This window comes from Syngnathus leptorhynchus, chromosome 12, assembly GCF_054491065.1.
Source record: "Syngnathus leptorhynchus isolate UIUO chromosome 12, UIUO_Slep, whole genome shotgun sequence".
NCBI classification, from domain to species: Eukaryota; Metazoa; Chordata; class Actinopteri; order Syngnathiformes; family Syngnathidae; genus Syngnathus; species Syngnathus leptorhynchus.
Window position 1 is genome coordinate 1,118,902 of NC_141206.1, and position 19,236 is coordinate 1,138,137.

General features: G+C 45.0%; 1 protein-coding gene across 5 annotated transcripts; it reads right to left on the minus strand.

Moving 5' to 3' along the window:
• Positions 1 to 2,311: 2,311 nt before the first annotated feature.
• Positions 2,312 to 17,201, minus strand: ajm1 (apical junction component 1 homolog). Of its 5 annotated transcripts, none has more exons than XM_085927007.1 (3): positions 12,379 to 12,552; positions 3,586 to 5,590; positions 3,387 to 3,526 (listed from the first exon to the last, which is right to left on the minus strand). In XM_085927007.1, the coding sequence occupies exons 2-3, from the start codon at positions 5,540 to 5,542 to the stop codon at positions 3,519 to 3,521; spliced, it is 1,965 nt and encodes a 654-aa protein (XP_085783133.1). In that variant the 5' UTR covers positions 5,543 to 5,590; positions 12,379 to 12,552; the 3' UTR covers positions 3,387 to 3,518. The 5 variants fall into 5 exon arrangements, with proteins under 5 accessions (XP_085783131.1, XP_085783129.1, XP_085783130.1 ...); XM_085927006.1 differs by having other exon boundaries at positions 3,392 to 3,529; XM_085927005.1 differs by lacking the exon at positions 12,379 to 12,552 and adding an exon at positions 17,152 to 17,201 and having other exon boundaries at positions 2,312 to 5,590.
• Positions 17,202 to 19,236: the final 2,035 nt, after the last annotated feature.

A 19,236-nucleotide genomic window follows, 5' to 3' on the forward strand; every position in this document is an offset into this window, starting at 1 on the left:
CATGCAACGCAGTCGGAATTACAGTGCAATATTTCAGACTTCCTTTCGCCCATCAGTTCTCATCCACATCAATTATTCTCAAGTGCAATTTCAGGAATCTGGTTGATTGTTGGTTGGTTCACCTAATGCTTCACACATTTTCCCTCGTTAGAAAAAGTCAAGATTCACCAGGGGAAAAGTCTAAGAAATATGTTTCCCACATGACAACTTCTTTTGCATGCAAAATTAATGCTATAATATTGTGGAGTTTAAGACAAACAAAAAGCCGTGGCTGCTGCAGTGTGAACATAGCCTAAGGTGTCACCATTAAAATGTTCATTTCATAATAAACTCATGTAAGAAAGGAACAGTGTCATGGTTTACAATGTAAAATCTAAGGCATAAATCACACACAATAAACACAGCCTAAAAATGCTACTGAACACTGAATATTTAATGTAGCAGATACAGTATCTATCATGGAACATCTGTGTCACTTTCTAATAACAATTATTCCTGTTACGCTTTCATGTGTCATGTGAGGACATTGCAATTATTACGACAAGTCTTGTAGTTGAAACAAATAATTATTCTTACTGTTAACATGTTAACAATAAAAAATGTAAAATGGCAGAATCTTTCATTGCAAAGATAGCCACCATGTCCAGCAGTATTGCTTCAGTAAAACAAAAAGCAAAGCAAACCAAAATAAAATAAATACAACACGGGAGAACATTCCTCACGCAACAAACAAGATAGGGTACTTACATTTTTTGTAAATATGATTTGAGTGAAAGGCCGAGCTCAATCAACCAAGTCTGGTGGCAAGTCAACCAACAGGTCACACACTTTCCTAATGACATGGATGATAATTTACATTCCCACTCACCCAAAAATTTAACATTTTGACATTTAAAATACCCACAAAAATAAAGTTTTAGAACATAATTCTTCACACGGCGGCTCGGTGGTGCACTGGGTAGCACGTCCGCCTCACAGTTAGGAGGGTGCGGGTTCGATTCCACCTCCGGCCCTCCCTCTGTGGAGTTTGCATATTCTCCCTGTGTCCGCGTGGGTTTTCTCCGGGCACTCCGGTTTCCTCCCACATCCCAAAAACATGCTTGGTAGGCCAATTGAAGACCCTAGGGACAATTTCCCTAGGTATGAGTGTGAGTGTGGATGGTTGTTCGTCTCTGTGTGCCCTGCGATTGGCTGGCAACCGGTTCAGGGTGTCCCCCGCCTATTGCCCGATGACGGCTGGGATAGCCTCCAGCAAGCCCGCAACCGCCGTGGGGACAAAGCGGTTCAGAAAATGGATGGATGGATGTATAATTCTTCCCCTATTTCTACATCTTTTGACTAATTCAAATCATTCCAACTTTAAACTTACAATGCTAAAAATTCCCATTCAACAAACATTCTACATTTCACCTTTAAAGTACCCACAAAAACATTAAAAGTTTAGGATTTTTGTTTTGTCTTTGACAAGGCGACATGATGGAGGACTGTCTACCTCACAGTTCAGAGGTACAGGGTTCGATTCCAGCCCCAGCCTTCCTGTGTGGAGTTTGTATGGTCTCCCCATGGCTGCGTGGGTTTTCTCCAGGTCCTCCAGTTTCTTCACCCATTACAAAAACATGTAGGGTATGTCAATTGATTACTCCAAATTGTCTGTATGTGTGATTGTGAATAGTTGTTTATATACGTGTGCCCCGCAATTGGCTTGCAATCAGTTCAGAATGTGCCCTGCCTACCGCCCAAAGATAAATGGGATAGGCTCTAGAATGCCTGTGACCACTGTGAGGATAATATAATATAATATATCATTTGGAATTAATATTTCTCTCATTAGCCAGGTTGTGAATCATTTTATACCATACACTTTTGTTGAATTACTGACACTGCACCCAAATGTATTGTAATCAGCAGTGTGTGTGTGCGTGTGTGCGTGTGCATGTGTATGTATGTGTGTTTGAGTGTTTGTGTGTGTGCATGCTTGTATGTGTACAAAATGTCATAATTAGAGAAATCAGCTTTGCATAGAATTTCCTTTGACGTCAAGAACAAAATAATCAATATTTTTCCTATAATACATGATTAAATATTGGGACATTCCTTGTGAAGGAAAAATGTATATGTAACAGTAACCAGCCCATATAAAGATACATAACAGCCCATATAAAGATACATACACTTACACTAGCTAAAAAGTGTTCTGTATGTTAAAAATAATATGCTGTACAATATTCTGTTGAAAAAAATAGGCTGACAAAATAAAGTAGCTAAAAGTACAGTAATGTATAGTTTGTGTACTCCATACACATATATGCATTTAAATGATGTCATCAAAAAGATGCGGAGTCCCTATCCAGTCCAATGTTCTTGGCTCAGAGGCGGCCATAATCATGCACATAAACTGCTTCCCTGTCCTCTTATCAATTGGATAAATGGTGGTAGGGGTGAATCGGAGGTTATTTTCCACAAACTCACAGAGCTGTTGATACACTTGTGGGTATTCATGGCGTAAGAATACTCCTCGATTCCTTAACTCTCGTTGTATATTGATAAAACATATTTCTCTGGCCTTCCTGCCTTCTTCTCCAGCTTTGTCAATATCTATTGTTCCTGGTGGTGGAGTTAAGATCAGGGTTTCCATCTCAACCTGTTTCTTGTGGATCTTTCTGTCAGGGCTGAAAGAAGCAAGAGCAACCTTTGCATATTTTCTGACTGCTGGAGCTTGGTTCCTTGGTGAAGGCCCATCTGCCAGCTGTTCACCGACAGCAATTGATACATTCAATATAAAACATTCATTTGGGTCGTATTCATTTCCAGCTTCTTGCAACTCTTTACAGTACTCACCAAGGTTGTCTTTGAAACTTTCAAGCTCTCTCAGCGACAGGTATGTGGGTGACATAGGCAGACTATCCAGGCCTGCTTGTAAAAAGTTACTGGAAGACATAGTGTTAGGGAAACCAAGGAAGAGTACGCCCCTGCCTCGAGAAAGATAACCAACTTTGGCAAGACGGGAGAAGGCTTTGTGGACTTCAATAGTCTCACGACAATGTTTGATGATATGTCGACATGAGCTGCCAATTCTACCATATACACAACTCTCTTTATGAATGTCCCAGTCTTCTCTGCGGCAGTTGCGAGAACAGTAATAAGTGTAGCAGCTGTGGCAAGATTTAAAGTAAAGGCAAGCATTAAACAGAGTTTCTGTTCTCCGGCATTTATTGTTTGAACACATCATTGTATCATCCTCATCTGGGCTCTGATCTGGAGAGCACTCATTTGGACCCTTTATTGCGTCACTTGCCCCATCTAGATCTTGAAATGAATCAGGATTTAATCTTATTGAAGTTGGTTGCTTGTCAAGAGGAGGTGGTTCTTGAGCAACAGTATCCAAATTCTTCCTCGACAGAGATACTGCTTCTTCCTCGTCAATTAGCTTCTTCAGCTGATCTAGTATGTCCTCACTCGCCCTTCGACTTGGTGGTTTGTAGTCAGTCACAAGATCAGCCAGCAGCTCATCAAGTTGTTCAAGGCTCTGCTGAAGAGAATTGTCATGTGGCTTTTCTTTGGTCGAGGCATTAATGTCATGCTCACCTTCAGTGCCTCGAGAGTCCAGAATATCCCAGCTGGCAGACTTTCCTTCAGCTTTCCTAATATTCCCAGTACGAAACTCATTATCTGTAATTGTAATCTCTGGAGTTACTAACCACTGTTTACTAGTTCTGTTTTTTGAGGTTGAAGAAGAGCTTTGGTCAATCAAGGAGTTATCAGACGTGGACAAAGCTGCATAACGTCTTGGTGAAGTGGAGAGATTGACTACCACTGGCTGTGGTTTGTCATCCAAGCCTCCTGTAGGTTTCCTTGGATCAAGGTCATTATAGCTCTGATGCCGCTGAACAGAAGGGGGTTGTTCCCTTTCTATATGTGAGGTGAGAATATCGTCCAATGATCTTGAGTAGGATCTAGAATCTGTGCCAATTCTTTGAGGTTCTGCAGAAGGGTTAGAATAACAAGGCATCAATACAGTCTCTTGTTGGACTCTGGTTGGAGTGACTTGGGACACATCATTTACTGGAATAGAGGAATATCCAGGAGCATATGAACTGTACCAGTCATCTGTGTGTGCCTGAATAATCCTCATATTTTTTTGGTTGTCTATATAATGGGCCCTTGCTGGTACCTGGTGCTGTTTTGGCATGGCATGCGTGTCACGTGAATAATAGAACCTTGGAGGAGCAGACTGAATTTGATCAGACCTTGGATCATTTTCATAAAATATTCTTGTTGGCTGTGGTTGTATGATATATGGGCCTGGCTCATTTGCTTTAAACAAATGTGGATACCCTGCCTGTAAAGTATATGGATAATGCTCAATTTCATTGTTACAAGACCTTGTACCCATAGCATGTACCATTCGACCTCTTTGATCATGTACATATTGCACTTTGGAGGTTTGTCCTTTCATACGTTGATCATGAAAATAACAACTTGGCTGAGGGGGAATTGTGGTAACATATCTACCAGGATCCTCTTCATAAAACACTGGGATTGGCATGTTAGGACTGGAGTGACTTCTGTTTTCCATTTCATATCCAGTAGATTCCATCCCTTCAAAAGGAAGTTCCATTTGGTGTTTGTACTTATTTGGCAGACTGTAGGAATTTTGAGAAGCTTGCAGATTCTCTGTAATCAATGAATCAGTGGACGTTGGTGCTCTTGAATAGGAGAAATGGCGGGGCACAGTCAGGCTCCTACTTCCCCAATTGTGGTGCCTTTGACAATGAATGTCCATTTGAGGTGTAAGGTGTTTCTGTCCTTTATGATATAATGCTGAATCATTTGGTTTAATGTCTACCCGACATCTGACATGAGGGCTGGTTGCTGGTTTATCCAGCGTAGCCTCCTCGTAAGTATTCGATAAATAATGGGGTGAAAATATATTGTTACCACTCGTTTGAGGTTGAAGTCCAAATAAATGAGCTCTGTTTGCTGCATAGGAGGACTCCTTACGTGGGGATATGTCAGGTCTCCAATGATATCCTCCTACGGTGCATCGGGACTCCCTTCCCTTCCTCCTGGAGGATGAGGACTCAAACGATATAGGGGTGAGATTAGTATGGACTCGAGGTGCGCTTTTTGACCGAGCTCTTCGTTTTTGCTCAGGGATGATGGCAGGCTCGCTGTTCATACTTGCATCCATTGGTTGAGATGTTAACCTAAAGTTGAAAATATCTGGAGCAGAAAAGCGGTACTTTTTATGGTGACCCAGGGCATTCCAGACAATATCTGGGTTAGCGCCATGCCTCTCAGTATTTTTGTGTGGGGAATTCATTGAGTATTTAGAATGTTTGGGGTGCTCCAGCGAGGTAGTTTCAAAGACACGGCAGCGCTGCTTATTGTCCTTGCTCTTAATTTCTTCCAGTGTGCTGCAATTTAAAGAACTACATTCTTTGTAGCGTTGCAAGGATTTGGGGAGTGAAGAAATGGGGGTAATTTTTATGTCTCGATGCACACTTGATACCAATAAGTCAGGTGGTCCTGTGAGTGTCATCTTAAAAGGACTCCTTTAGTTTTTGCCATTAAGCTCCATGGTTGTTTCCTAGAAGAGAAAAAATATCATGAGGAAAAATTAAGATTTTACCAAAAGGCCGTGTGGGAGTGATCAAAACATAATTTTTGTTGTGTATTGGTGTGTACAGTGGAATTCCTGAATCAAGAATATATATGTGGACCCATCGACTTGGGAAACATCACTTCAACAACATTTGTATTTTCAGGATTCAACATTTTCGTAAAGATTGCAACTGTCAGTGTCGTGTGTTTCTGTAGGGGTGATTTGCGCCCCAGTTGTCAATAAGCAAATGAAACACAATGGCTCCTTTGCTCTTCGCGATCGACTGCATGGAATTGCAAACATTTAAAAAAATATAAGAAAGAAATGGAAAAACCTAGGTTTGGTAATAGCTGTACTGGTAACGCCAAAATGCTACACTATGAAGGCTGTTGCTCTTCTAACTAGACTATGAGTTTTGATCCCTCTGTTAGTACCCCCCTGCCTTGACGGGGAGGTGGCGTAAATTAGTCTTACCATAGTACCGTATTGGCCCGAATATAAGACGACCCTGAGTAAAAGACAACCCCCTCTTTTTCAAGACTCAAGTTTGAAAAAAGAATTTTTAAACACCAAATTTAATTTTTATACAGAAAATAATTACAGTACATCTGAAACAAATGATTGTAACAATATATTCGAGAGAAAAAACACAATATTTGGCCTCATTCGAATCATGCAAAAATTGTCTATCACATCTTAATAGCTGAACATTTAAATATGTAAACTGTAGTGCAACCACGTTTGTAAATGAATGGCTTCTGGTTTTTGACATGTAAATAAACCAATCTACTATGATTAAAAAAATAACATGCAATAACTGCATTAACCATCAAAGTCAAGTTTAACTAACTGTAGTCTTGAAACACCCCTCCGTGAGTCGTCACCTTATCGTGGTGGAGGGGTTTGCGTGCCCTTATGATCCTAGGAGCCATGTTGTCTGGGGCTTCATGCCCCTGGTAGGGTCACCCATGGCAAAAGGGTCCTAGGTGAGGGGCCAGACAAAGCACGGCTCAGAAGACCCCTTATGATGAAAAAGATATATGGATTTCGTTTTCCCTCGCCCGGACTCGGGTCACCGGGGCCCCTCTCTGGAGCCAGGCCTGGAGGTGGGGCTCGAAGGCGAGCGCCTGGTGGCCGGGCCTTCGCTCATGGGGTCCGGTCGGGCATAGCCCGAAAAGAAGACGTGGGTCCCCCTTCCAATGGGCTCACCACCTATAGGAGGGGCCAAAGGGGTCAGGTGCATAGTGAGCCGGGCGGCGGCCAAAGGCGGGGACCTTGGCAGTCCGATCCCCGGCTGCAGAGGCTGGCTCTAGGGACATGGAATGTCACCTCTCTGGCTGGAAAGGAGCCCGAGCTGGTGTGTGAGGCAGAAAGGTTCCGACTAGACATAGTCGGACTTGCCTCCACACATAGTTTGGGCTCTGGTACAAGCCCTCTCGAGAGGGGCTGGACTCTCTTCCACTCTGGAGTTGCCCACGGTGAGAGGCGTCGAGCAGGTGTTGGCATACTTATTGCCCCCCGGCTGGGCGCCTGCACATTGGGGTTCACCCCGGTGAGCGAGAGGGTAGCCTCCCTCCGCCTTCGGGTGGGGGGACGGGTCCTGACTGTTGTTTGTGTCTATGCACCGAACGGCAGCTCAGAGTACCCACCCTTCTTAGAGTCCCTGGAGGAAGTGCTGGAGAGCGCTCCTTCTGGGGACTCCATCGTTCTACTGGGTGACTTCAATGCTCACGTGGGCAATGACAGTGAGACCTGGAAGGGCGTGATTGGGAGGAACGGCCCCCCCGATCTGAACCCGAGCGGTGTTCTATTATTGGACTTCTGTGCTCGACACGGATTTTCTATAATGAACACCATGTTCAAGCATAAGGGTGTCCATGTGTGCACTTGGCGGTTGCTGAGGCAAAAACTCGGGCGTGGGAGGAGTTTGGCGAGGCCATGGAGAATGACTTCCGGACGGCTTCGAGGAAATTCTGGTCCACCATCCGGCGTCTCACTGTTTACAGTGGAGATGGTGTGCTGCTGACCTCGACTCGGGATGTCGTGAGTCGGTGGGGGGAATACTTCGAAGACCTCCTCAATTCCACCAACACGCCTTCCTTTGTGGAAGCAGGGCCTGGGGACTCTGAGGCGGACTCTCCAATCTCGGAGGTCGAAGTCACTGAGGTAGTTAAAAAACTCCTTGGTGGCAAGGCCCCGGGGGTGGATGAGATCCGCCCGGAGTTCTTAAAGGCTCTGGATGTTGTGGGGCTGTCTTGGCTGACACGCCTCTACAGCATTGCGTGGACATCGGGGACGGTGCCTCTGGATTGGCAGACTGGGGTGGTGGTTCCCCTCTTTAAGAAGGGGGACCGGAGGGTGTGTTCCAATTACAGGGGAATCACACTCCTCAGCCTCCCTGGTAAGGTCTATTCAGGGGTGCTGGAGAGGAGGATCCGTCGGGAGGTCGAACCTCGGATTCAGGAGGAGCAGTGTGGCTTTCGTCCTGGCCGTGGAACAGTGGACCAGCTCTACACCCTCGGCAGGATCCTCGAGGGTGCATGGGAATTCGCCCAACCAGTCCACATGTGCTTTGTGGATTTGGAGAAGGCGTTCGACCGTGTCCCTCGGGAGGTTCTCTGGAGGGTGCTTCGGGAGTACGGGGTGCCGAGCCAACTGATAAGGGCGGTTCGGTCCCTGTATCACCGATGCCAGAGTTTGGTCCGCATTTCCGGCAGTAAGTCGGATTTGTTCCCAGTGAGGGTTGGACTCCGCCAAGGCTGCCCTTTGTCACCGATTCTGTTCATAATTTTTATGGACAGAATTTCTAGGCGCAGCCAAGGCGTTGAGGGGGTCCGGTTTGGGGACCTCAGCATTGCGTCACTGCTTTTTGCAGATGACGTGGTGCTGTTGGCTTCTTCAGTCCGTGATCTCCAGCTCTCACTGGAGCGGTTCGCAGCCGAGTGTGAAGCGGTCGGGATGAGGGTCAGCACCTCCAAATCCGAATCCATGGTCCTCGGTCGGAAAAGGGTGGAATGCCCTCTCCGGATCGGGGATGAGATCCTGCCCCAAGTGGAGGGATTCTAGTATCTTGGGGTCTTGTTCACGAGTGAGGGCAGGATGGAGCGTGAGATCGACAGGCGGATCGGTGCAGCGTCGGCAGTAATGCGGACTCTGTACCGGTCCGTCGTGGTGAAGAGAGAGCTGAGCCAAATGGCAAAGCTTTCGATTTACCGGTCGATCTACGCTCCTACCCTCACCTATGGTCACGAGCTATGGGTCGTGACCGAAAGAACGAGGTCCAGGATACAAGCGGCTGAAATGAGTTTCCTCCGCAGGATGTCCGGGCTCTCCCTTAGAGATAGGGTGAGAAGCTCGGTCATCCGGGAGAGACTCGGAGTAGAGACGCTGCTCCTCCACGTTGAGAGGAGCCAGATGAGGTGGCTTGGGCATCTCATCAGGATGCCTCCTGGACGCCTCCCCGGGGTGGTGTTTTCGGGCATGTCCCACCGGTAGGAGACCCCGGGGACGACCCAGGACGAGCTGGAGAGACTACGTCTCTCGGCTGGCCTGGGAACGCCTTGGGATCCCCCGGGATGAGCTGGAGGAAGTGGCTGGGGAGAGGGAGGTCTGGGAGTCCCTCCTAAAGCTGCTGCCCCCGCGACCCGACCCCGGATAAGCGGAAGAAGATGAAGGTGAAGGTGAAGAAGGTAGTCTTGAAACAAATCTGAATAAGGAAAAACATTGCAATAAAATAATGCAAACTGGTTTAAACTTGAGAGTAGCTGAGATCTCTCTCTTTCTTCTTCGTGACAGGGATTCGCTTTGGCCTGGGGAGTTAAGTTCAGCATTCGCTTTAAAGATATATGGCGCCATCTAGCGTTGTGAATGGGTATAATGTCTAGACCCCAAATGTAAGACGACTCCCACTTTTTCAGTCTTATTTCAATGCAAAAAACACCGTCTTATATTCGGGCCAATACGGTATATGCATATTATCTGACTTTCGGGAAGCAATTTACCATACTTGTGATGTTTCCCATGTCAACCTATCCATGTGCTATTCCGTTTGATTATGAATGGGTTAGAAACAATACGATCAGATGAACATGTATGAAAGCAGATTTGTGCCAAAAATGAATCGATAAAAACCTTTTGAAGCACAAACAAAAACCACAGAACAAGAATAACTCTTAGAAGTGTGAGGAGAGTGCAACAGAAATGTGTACATATTTTATTGTCTAACCGTTAGACAAACTCACTCTTTCAAATGGCCAGGTGATAGCAGAACAGAGGTTTACCTTATGAGGACATGTTTTTACCTCCCCGCCTTCTCCCTTCCCACCTTTTCTTTTGTTTGTCCCTATGAGCAGACAGTATAAAACCTTCTGACCTGGAGGGTGGGGTCTGTTGTTTTATCTGCTGTAGTGCCTCGTGTACTGACCACCATTAAACGACAAAATTTAAAAAAATCTGGAAAATTGAAATATGAACTTGTGTTATTGGCCAAATACTTATTTTCCACCCTAATTTGCAAATAAATTCCTTAAAAATCAGACAATGTGATTTTCTGGATATTCGTTTTGTCTCTCATAGTTGAAATGTACCTATGATGAAAATTACAGGCATCTCTCATCTTGTAAGTGGGAGACCTTGCACAATTGGTGGCTGACTAAATACTTTTTTGCCCCACTGTATATTCTAGTTGGAACCTCTCTGCTTTGCACAAAAGCTCAGGCGCCTTCCCTGCCAGAGGTGACATCCCATGTCCCTGGGGCTAATTTATAGCCGAAGGTCGGTCCTTTTTCATGTTGCGCGTAAACATCTTGATGCAAGGAGAGCGGCACAGGTTGGCTAACATGTCTAAGCTCATTACAGGCTTTCTTTTTCAGGCTTTCTTAATAAATTATGATAGATTGGTTGTTGCTAAAGAGTGAAACCAGTCACTTGGTCAGTACAATAAAGAGACTTTTTATCTCATTGATGTCACTCATTCAGTAGAGATATAGTGATTAACTTCAGGTCAGTGGGCATTTTGAGGGAGCTCTTTTTTAATGGTGCATTGAGAGTATTTTCTCAGGGGATAAACACTGTGGTGCGCAGTAGTGTACCTCTGTACCATTGGTAATGAGCAACAAATATTTGTTTTCCCTTTCATTGAAACACTTCTGTCCTTTGAAACTCAACTGGTTATTTGTTGATTGGATGCTGCTGTATATTCCATATTCATCGCACACCGACAAAGAAAATGTTCAGTGTTTAAAAGAGCTCTGTTTTTCAACAAAAAAATGACTTGAACAGAAATATCTTACTCTATTGTTACTGTTTTACTGAGTGTCCTAATGGGCAACATTTCCATGTTATAGCGCTCTTGCAGCGTTTTCACAAGAACACTGATATTTTCTGTGCATTATATCCTTTGTCCACATTTTGAGGCAGGGCAAATGGATCTTTTGGAAGACACAGGCTAATAGAGCCATTTTATTTTAAACTATACATGTACTTTAAACTTTTTGGCGTTCTTGCGGGTAATGTTACAGCTTGTGACTAAGCGTGAAGAAGGATTCTAGAGGAGGAATACAGGAGTGAGAGTGACAGCAACAGATGGAAACTCGCCACTTTATTTTGCCGTGAATCGCTTGAGAAACAGTGACAGCGGATACAGGAGAGTGACCGATGACTTCCCACTTTGTGTTGCCATGATTCGCTTGAGAGACACAAAAACAATTTTTGTGTACCATAAATAATACATATTATAGTCATATCACTCACTACAGGAATAAAGCAGACTGTTTCCCTCTCGCACCACAAGTGTGCTTGTGGCTCCATCTTCAGCATCCTTCTCCCTATTTAACCCGGGTCCCTCCTCAGCACATGTCCAAACCATCTCAAGCTCACCTCTCTGATTTTGTCTCCAAACGAACCACCTGAGGTGTCCATCTGATATGTTCATTTCTAATCCTGTCCATCCTCATCATTCCCAAAGAGAATCACATTTTTATCTCTGCCACCTTCAGCTCTGCCTCCTGTCTTTTTGTTAGTGCCACCATCTCTAAGCCATACAACATAGGTAGCTGGTCGCACTGCTGCCTTGTAGTAGTGATTGTACGAAAATCATGGAATTCCATGTATGGTATCACCGGAGCAAATGATAACATATTTGTGTTGACAGATTCATTGCTCTAATTGTCTCTTCATAGATCGATATGGGATGGATGGAAACATATGTACATACATACATACAAACATACATGTACGTACGTACACTTAATGTCAATTTTGGAGCATGTTCAAATAAGTCTGCATCTGCCTTTGGTTTAGGATCTGAAAATATGGCATGAACATGAAGAATTGTACTTTTTTTCAACGTCCAATCTGAATGGGCAGAAGATTTATTCAACAAAATTCCCAGTTTATTTATGCATATCCATGCATAGAGAGGAGACTCGTAGCTTGACATCTGAGGAGGATGATGTCATGTGTTGAAAAGATGGGACATTTCAAACAACGTTATCACACTGAATATTAATATGGCAACAACAGCACACTAGCACACAACATTCACATACAAAATGAGACGCTTAGCGTCAATTAAACGACAAATTTATTTTTACTCAAGGCTGCATATTAAAATTATGCAGGCATGCATGTCAAGGATACGTGGATGACATGAATGTCAAACAATCACAACGTAGTGTTGGTAGAATGGTAAATGCATAATACCGTATTTCCACGCACATCAATCGTGACTGGGTGTCAACATCATTCAGCGAACCCAGTGCTTCGTATCTTACCACATCAGGTCGAAGACCCAGTCTGAGCGTATCCATTTTTCATACCAAAGAGTAACAAAATCACGCATCAGCAAAAATGCAAAACAAGCCTTTTTGTTTCCCTCCTTCGCTCCCCTCACATAGTGAGATGGGTCTCTTGCGGATTGCTGCGCATTCTCGCTGCACCATCTGCATCTAATCTTGCCGCAACCACAACCCAGTCAGTTCCTTTCCCTAACACACGCCCCCCCCCCCCCCCCTCCTTTTTACCGTTCACTGCTCCTGCTGCGGTGAAAGCTTGCCTCTAGCCCTACTTTCATCAAAGCATGTGAATGCTGATTCCATTGTCCGTATTTTATTTATTTTTGAACTCCATTTCCAGTTTATACCCTGGAAACACACACATATATTCAGTAATCAATGCAGATAATTGCTTTGTTTGTTTGGTGTGAAAAGTACATTTGCATGTTCAGATACTTTTTTTACACTCTGGTGTAAGTCACCAGTTGTTTTTGCCCTTCGATACCAGAGTGTTAGTGGGTTAGTGTGAGTGTTTTAGTTAGCGTTGGTTCCTCTTGCCACACACATGCCGCTGATTTATTCAAGTGCCTCTGTCTTTTGAAAGTTTCCCAACATTGGACGGATTATTCTTCTACCATATGTTAGAACTGTTCCCTGGTTTTATAGTAGTATCATTTGGTGTTGTTTTGCAAACATTCATTGTCTAGCCCATTTCTTGCCTTTAATGCAAGCGAATTTGGTATATTTTCTCTGCTTGCGTTTCAGTGAGTGCCATTTTAGACGGCGGGCCGAACGCTATTTAAGTGAACTTGATTGATCTGCATCGAGGGAGTACACAATTCTTTGTGTGTGACATCTAGTTATCATATTAAGTCAAAAATAATTTTTTGGGAGCAAATTTTTGGTCAAGTCAAGTCAAGTCAAGTTTTTATATAGCCCTAAATCACAAGCAGTCTCAAAGGGCTCTGTCCTCTGCATTTAACCCATCCCCATGTGATTTTGATCCATCCCCTGGGGGAGAGGGGAGCAGTGAGCAGCAGCGGCGCTGCGCTCGGGAATCATTTTTGGTGATCTAACCCCCCAATTCCAACCCTTGGTCATCCTTTTTTACAATCTTACATTGTAATGAAATGTTTTCTCATGCATGTCGTTGGACACCTGTAGTTGATAAACCAATGACAATTCGCATACGGAGATTAAGGACCCTCCCAAATGCAAACAAAATGGAACTGCATTCTGTCTGCATTGCATTGGAAGACAGTAAATACAATTCTAAGAAAACTTTCAAGACTATGATCCAACTTGTGTAGTGTTTTCATTAAACTATACTAAGATAGTTGAACCCTGGCATATTTCCTCTCGTATTTCGCAAACTGTATTCAGCCATACCGATGGTTACCGAGCTTGCTTGCAATTAACCTAGATGGCAAATTAACATGGTCGAACGTTAGTGCTTGTAGCGTTACTAGGTGGCGCATTTCTCGATTTATTTAGGTATTTACAGTGGGAAAGATTGAAGATGGTGTGGTGCATGCATGTGTGCAATCCATGTAAAGAGACCACAAAAATAATTCCATTTATAGAGATAAATTGGGTCAAATCTATCAATTGTACATTGCAATGGGCTTATTTAGCTGTCCCAGAGAGTGCAATAGCACAATTAGCTGTTAAAGCATTCAATTTAACAGTTAACAGCCTGATTCCAGATGTGCTAGCTAATGCAGGTTACCACAGATAATGCTACGTGCAATTTGTAAACACACAGAACATAGAGGCTGCCTGCAAGAGGAAGGAAAAAATGACAAAGACCACAACAGGTTCATACCAAATGCACTTTATTTTAAACATATGACACATGATTACTGTATTTTATTTTACTGGACTGGCCGTGAAATTTACCCTGGTTTTTCTCTTCAGGAGAAAACTATCATTATGGGTGTGAGCGACGTCACTTTAATCCTGTAACATGGACACAGCATGTATGAGTCAAGTTCAGATATAGCCTGAAATAGACAGGAATCAACAGAATGTTAATTTTGTGATGTGTAACTACAGTGCAGGGGTGTCCAGTTCAATCTTTGATCTTGCAAGATTACGATAGACCCCTCAGGCTAGGTTAGGCCTAGAAGATATATGTAGTATCGTCCAAGGTTGAACATCTGGGTAAACAGAAAAACAACCAATACATTTTGGAACATTACTGCAAGACATAAAATGAAGACTTCTTTGAAATTGACTGGATGTCACTTCCTCCAGCCCCCGTCGGAATCCTGGACTTCGTGTGCAAAAAAAACCCAAAAACCACAAGGTATGAAGGGGAGACGCACGTGCAAATCAAACGTTCTACCTTGTACAGACGTGTGTGTGTTTGGACTGTCTGAACACTGTTAATTACAAATGGTAATGTTATTGTGTTGCCAATATTAATTTTCTGTCACAGGTGCAGCTTGGACCAGGGTTTATTGGCGGAACGCAAAGTACAGACTCAATAACCTGACATGACTTTACAAAACTAACATGACTTCCTAACCATAACATACTTGAAAATGACAGGAACCAATGGGACATAAAAACGACACGACAACAAAACAGACAACAATGATCCGACGGGGGGGTGAGGGGCACACAGGACTTATATACACACGACAGGTAACAAGAGGCAGGTGAGAATAATCAAACTAATCATGGGCACACAGGAGGGGCGAGCACACAGACAGAAACCATGACAGACACATAGTGGAACGGCTGGGGACGAGACGCAACAGAACCACCCCCCCCCCCCCACAAGGGACGGCCCCCGACATCCCAAAAAGACAGAAACCCCCACGCGGCGAAAGGGGGGGCAGGGGGGGGAAGCGCACCAATTCAAATGACCTAACTGGCCATGGCAAAGTCCTGACCACGCTCGATGGAATTCGGGGGAGTCAGGACCACAGTGGGGACCTGAACCACAATCGGCGGCGACTCTGGGACATGAACCGCAATCGGCGGCGTTCAGGGAGCCAGGGCCACAATCGCGCCACAGACTGGGGACCTGAACCGCAATCGGCGGCAACTCTGGGACATGAACCGCAACCAGCGCCGTAATTGCGGCACACACTGGGGACCTGAACTGCAATCGGCGGCAACTCAGGGAGATGAACCGCAAATCGGCAGTATTCAGGGAGCCAGGGCCACAATTGCGACACACACTAGGGTTCTGAACCGCAATCGGCGGCAACTCGGGACAGAACCGCACTCTGGCAGCAACTCAGGGGACAGAACCACACTCTGGCAGCAACTCAGGGGACAGAACCACACTCTGGCAGCAACTCTGGGACAGAACCGCAATCGGTGGCAACTCGGGGACATGGACCGCAATCCGCGGCGTTCAGGGAGCCAGGGCCACAATCGCGGCGCACACTGGGGTCATGAACCGCAAACCGCGGCAACTCAGGGGACAGAACCGCACTCGGGCGGCAACTCAGGGGACAGAACCAAACTCGGGTGGCAACTTGGAGAACACAAGCGCACCTGTGGGACAGAACCACACTCAGCCGGCAACTTGGAAAGCAGAGCCACAGTCGGCGGCATTTGGAAGTCTGGACCGTGATCAGCGGCATTCGGAAAGCGGAGCTGTGCGCAGCTGCAAGAGCCACCACGCGCCGCAGCAGTGGGAGTGGGGCCAGGGACGATCGCAGGTCCGGCGCACCTGGCTCGAAGTCCGGTGACGGCCGCAGGTCCAGCGACAGCCGCGGTGGAGCCCAATGGCGGCCACGGGTCTAGCGCCGCTAGCAGGAGCTCCGGCAACGACCGCGGGTCCGGCGTCGCTGGGACGAGGTCCGACGGCAGCCGTGGAGCCGATGGCGCTGTGCCGAAGTCCGATGGCGGCCGCGGTTCTAGCGCCGCTAGCAGGAGCTCCGGCAACGGCCGCAGTTTCGACGTCGCTGGGACGAGGTCCGACGGCGGCCGTGGAGCCAATGGCGCTGAGCCGAAGTTCAATGGTGGCCGAGGGTCTAGGGCCGCTAGCAGAAGCGGGTCCGGTGTCGCTGGGGCAAAGTCCGACGGCGACAGTGGAGCCGATCGCGTTGGAACATGCTTGGATGACAGACGTGGATCGGGCGTCGCTGATGGGAGCTGGTGGAGGATGTACTTGAAAACGACAGGAACCAAAAGGACATGAAACCGACGCGACAACAATGATGTGACGGTGGGGGGCAGACAGGATTTATATACACGACAAGTAACAAGAGGCAGGTGAGTATAATCAAACTAATCATGGGCACGCAGGAGGGGAGGGGCAAGCGCACTGACAGAAACCATGGCAACAGACACATAGTGGAACGGCTGGGGACGAGACGTGACAGTTCTCTACCACTATGATCCTCTCTTTGGTCTTGTTTAATGGTATTGCACTACCCACAACATGCTAGTCTAACACCCAACAAGAATGTGAAACAACTATTATGAGCATTGGGTTAAGGGTGGTTGACTAACGTTTATGTGAGATTACTAGCTGAGAAAGACGGTAAGGCAAAACCAGGAGTCACTGTAGCTACTCTCTGTAACGTAAGTTAGCCATGTGTAATCTCTGAAGCCACATTTTTTTTAATTCAATGTTTTACCAGGTAAGCCAATTGAGAACATTTTCTCATTTACAAAATTGACTGCATATAAACTGCTGATGACTCCTAACATCCTATCACATTTTAGGGCTTTTCACACTGTACGTTCTTAACCCCGGGGCCATCCTTAGCCACTTTGAATATGAATTTATATTAAATAAGAACTTACCAAGTGCGAAAAAAGTCCATTGTTGTCAATGGAGCGGAGGCAATATTTACTTCCTAGTTCCTGAGTTGGAGGAATGCCATTGGGAGACATCGTCACGTGACCTTACGAGTTTTGATTGGTTCTGCAGCAAAGACCCCTTTGCGTTTTCAATCAAACATTGATTTTCATAAAACGATTACCACAATCAGCTCCCAACAATCGGAAATGTGTTAATATATCTATGTAGGTCATATTAAAATATCACATCCTCCCTATAACCAGATCAATCATTTCACTAACGAAAGCCTCTAGCGCAGGGGTGTCAAACTCAAATTCACAGTGGGCCACAATTTTAAATTGAACAAAGCCGCGGGGCAAGGTTGAACAAATGAACCTTTTAATATGGAATCAAACAAGTTTTGATTTTACAATGAATATTGAACAAGCAAGGCTTATATAACTTAAAAGTGCAGGCGTGCAAAATCAAGTTGATAATAACACTAATAATACTAATAATACTAATAGTAGTAGTAATAATAATAACAATAATAATAATAATAATAATAAAACATATCAATGGCATATTAAATAAAAATTAAATAAAAATTGAATGCCTCCTTTCTGTTTGCAGCCTTCTGAGGTAAATGTCAAAATTAGCTTCTTACACAGGCTAATAAATTTGAAAATAAAATAACATAACAACTATGAATAAATCAACCATTCAGGCCTTGGAGTAGCAAGAAAAAGTGCATAGAAAATTCCAGAAAAGACTTAAACTGGCGGTGATTGAGACCTTTGTGTTACTGTGGACATAACATCCTCCATCTTCAGCGCTTTACCACACAGGGATTCTTGATGTAAGATGCAGTGATAAACAGATAATTCACCTGCACAGTTCTCTTCGCACATTTTTTCACAGATCCTGCCCACCAGTCCATTCCTTTTACCACTCATGGTTGGCGCACCATCAGTAGTTAATCCCACAAGTTTATTCCACGGAAGGTTTATTTCAGTTACACGTTTTCAAACCTCCTCAAAGATTTCTTTCCCTGTGGTTGTGCCATGCATTGGTTTAAATCCCAAAAGCTCCTCCTTAACATACAGATTTGTGTCCACGCCGCGGACGAAGACAGTCAGCTGCGCAGTATCAGACGCGTCAGTGCTCTCATCCACAACAAGGGAAAAAGACTGGACAACTGGACATGCAGATTGGTGGCAAACTCACATGTGCGGTCAGCTATTGTGTTTCTGCTCAGGCTTACGTTTGCAAAGGCTTGGTTTTTCTCGGGGCACATTTGGTCACAAACCTTTATCATGCACTTTTTTACAAACTCTCCCTCATTAAAGGGTCGGGCTGATTTGGCGATTTCTTGTGCCACTTTGTGTTGTGGCTTTTGTGAACATTTTCTGTTGTGAAATCAAACCTCTTTTCATCTCCTTAACTTTCTGGCTCCTTTGAGCCGTGTCCAGGTCCTTATATTTGTCCTGGTGTTTGGTTTCATAGTGTCGTCTAATATTGTGCTCCTTAGTTACTGACACGTTGGCTCCACAAACAAGACAAACAGGTCTGTCTTGTATACATATAAACAGATATTCTGTCTCCCACCTGTCCAGAAAAGTTCTAATTTCTGCCTTTCTTTTCGCCATTTGTTGGTAGGGTAACACAGTGACAGCTGTCGTTTGAGGTCACAGTGTGGGGGAGAGGCACGGAGATGCGGGGTGTGCACATAGACTGTATATAAGAAATGGACGTAACATCCGTGACGTCAAGCATTAGCCAATAGTATCAAATCTAGGCAGCGCCATCTTGAACATTTCAGGTGCATTCTGGGAAAAAATGAACACGGATTCTACTACGTATGGGTGCCAAAGCAACAGCAGACCATTATGGGATTTCTAGTACAAGCGATGAATGCGGTGTTACAGCGCTGCTGCCGTATGATACCGGCGGGCCAGCTCTAATGGTAATTTGAAATTGCCTCGCGGGCCAAATATAATTACACTGCAGGCCAAATTTGGCCCGCGGGCCAGAGTTTGACACCTATGCTCTAGCGAGCTTCGGCCCGCCACCTATTTGTTGTGTCCTTTCATTGAAGTAATAAATGT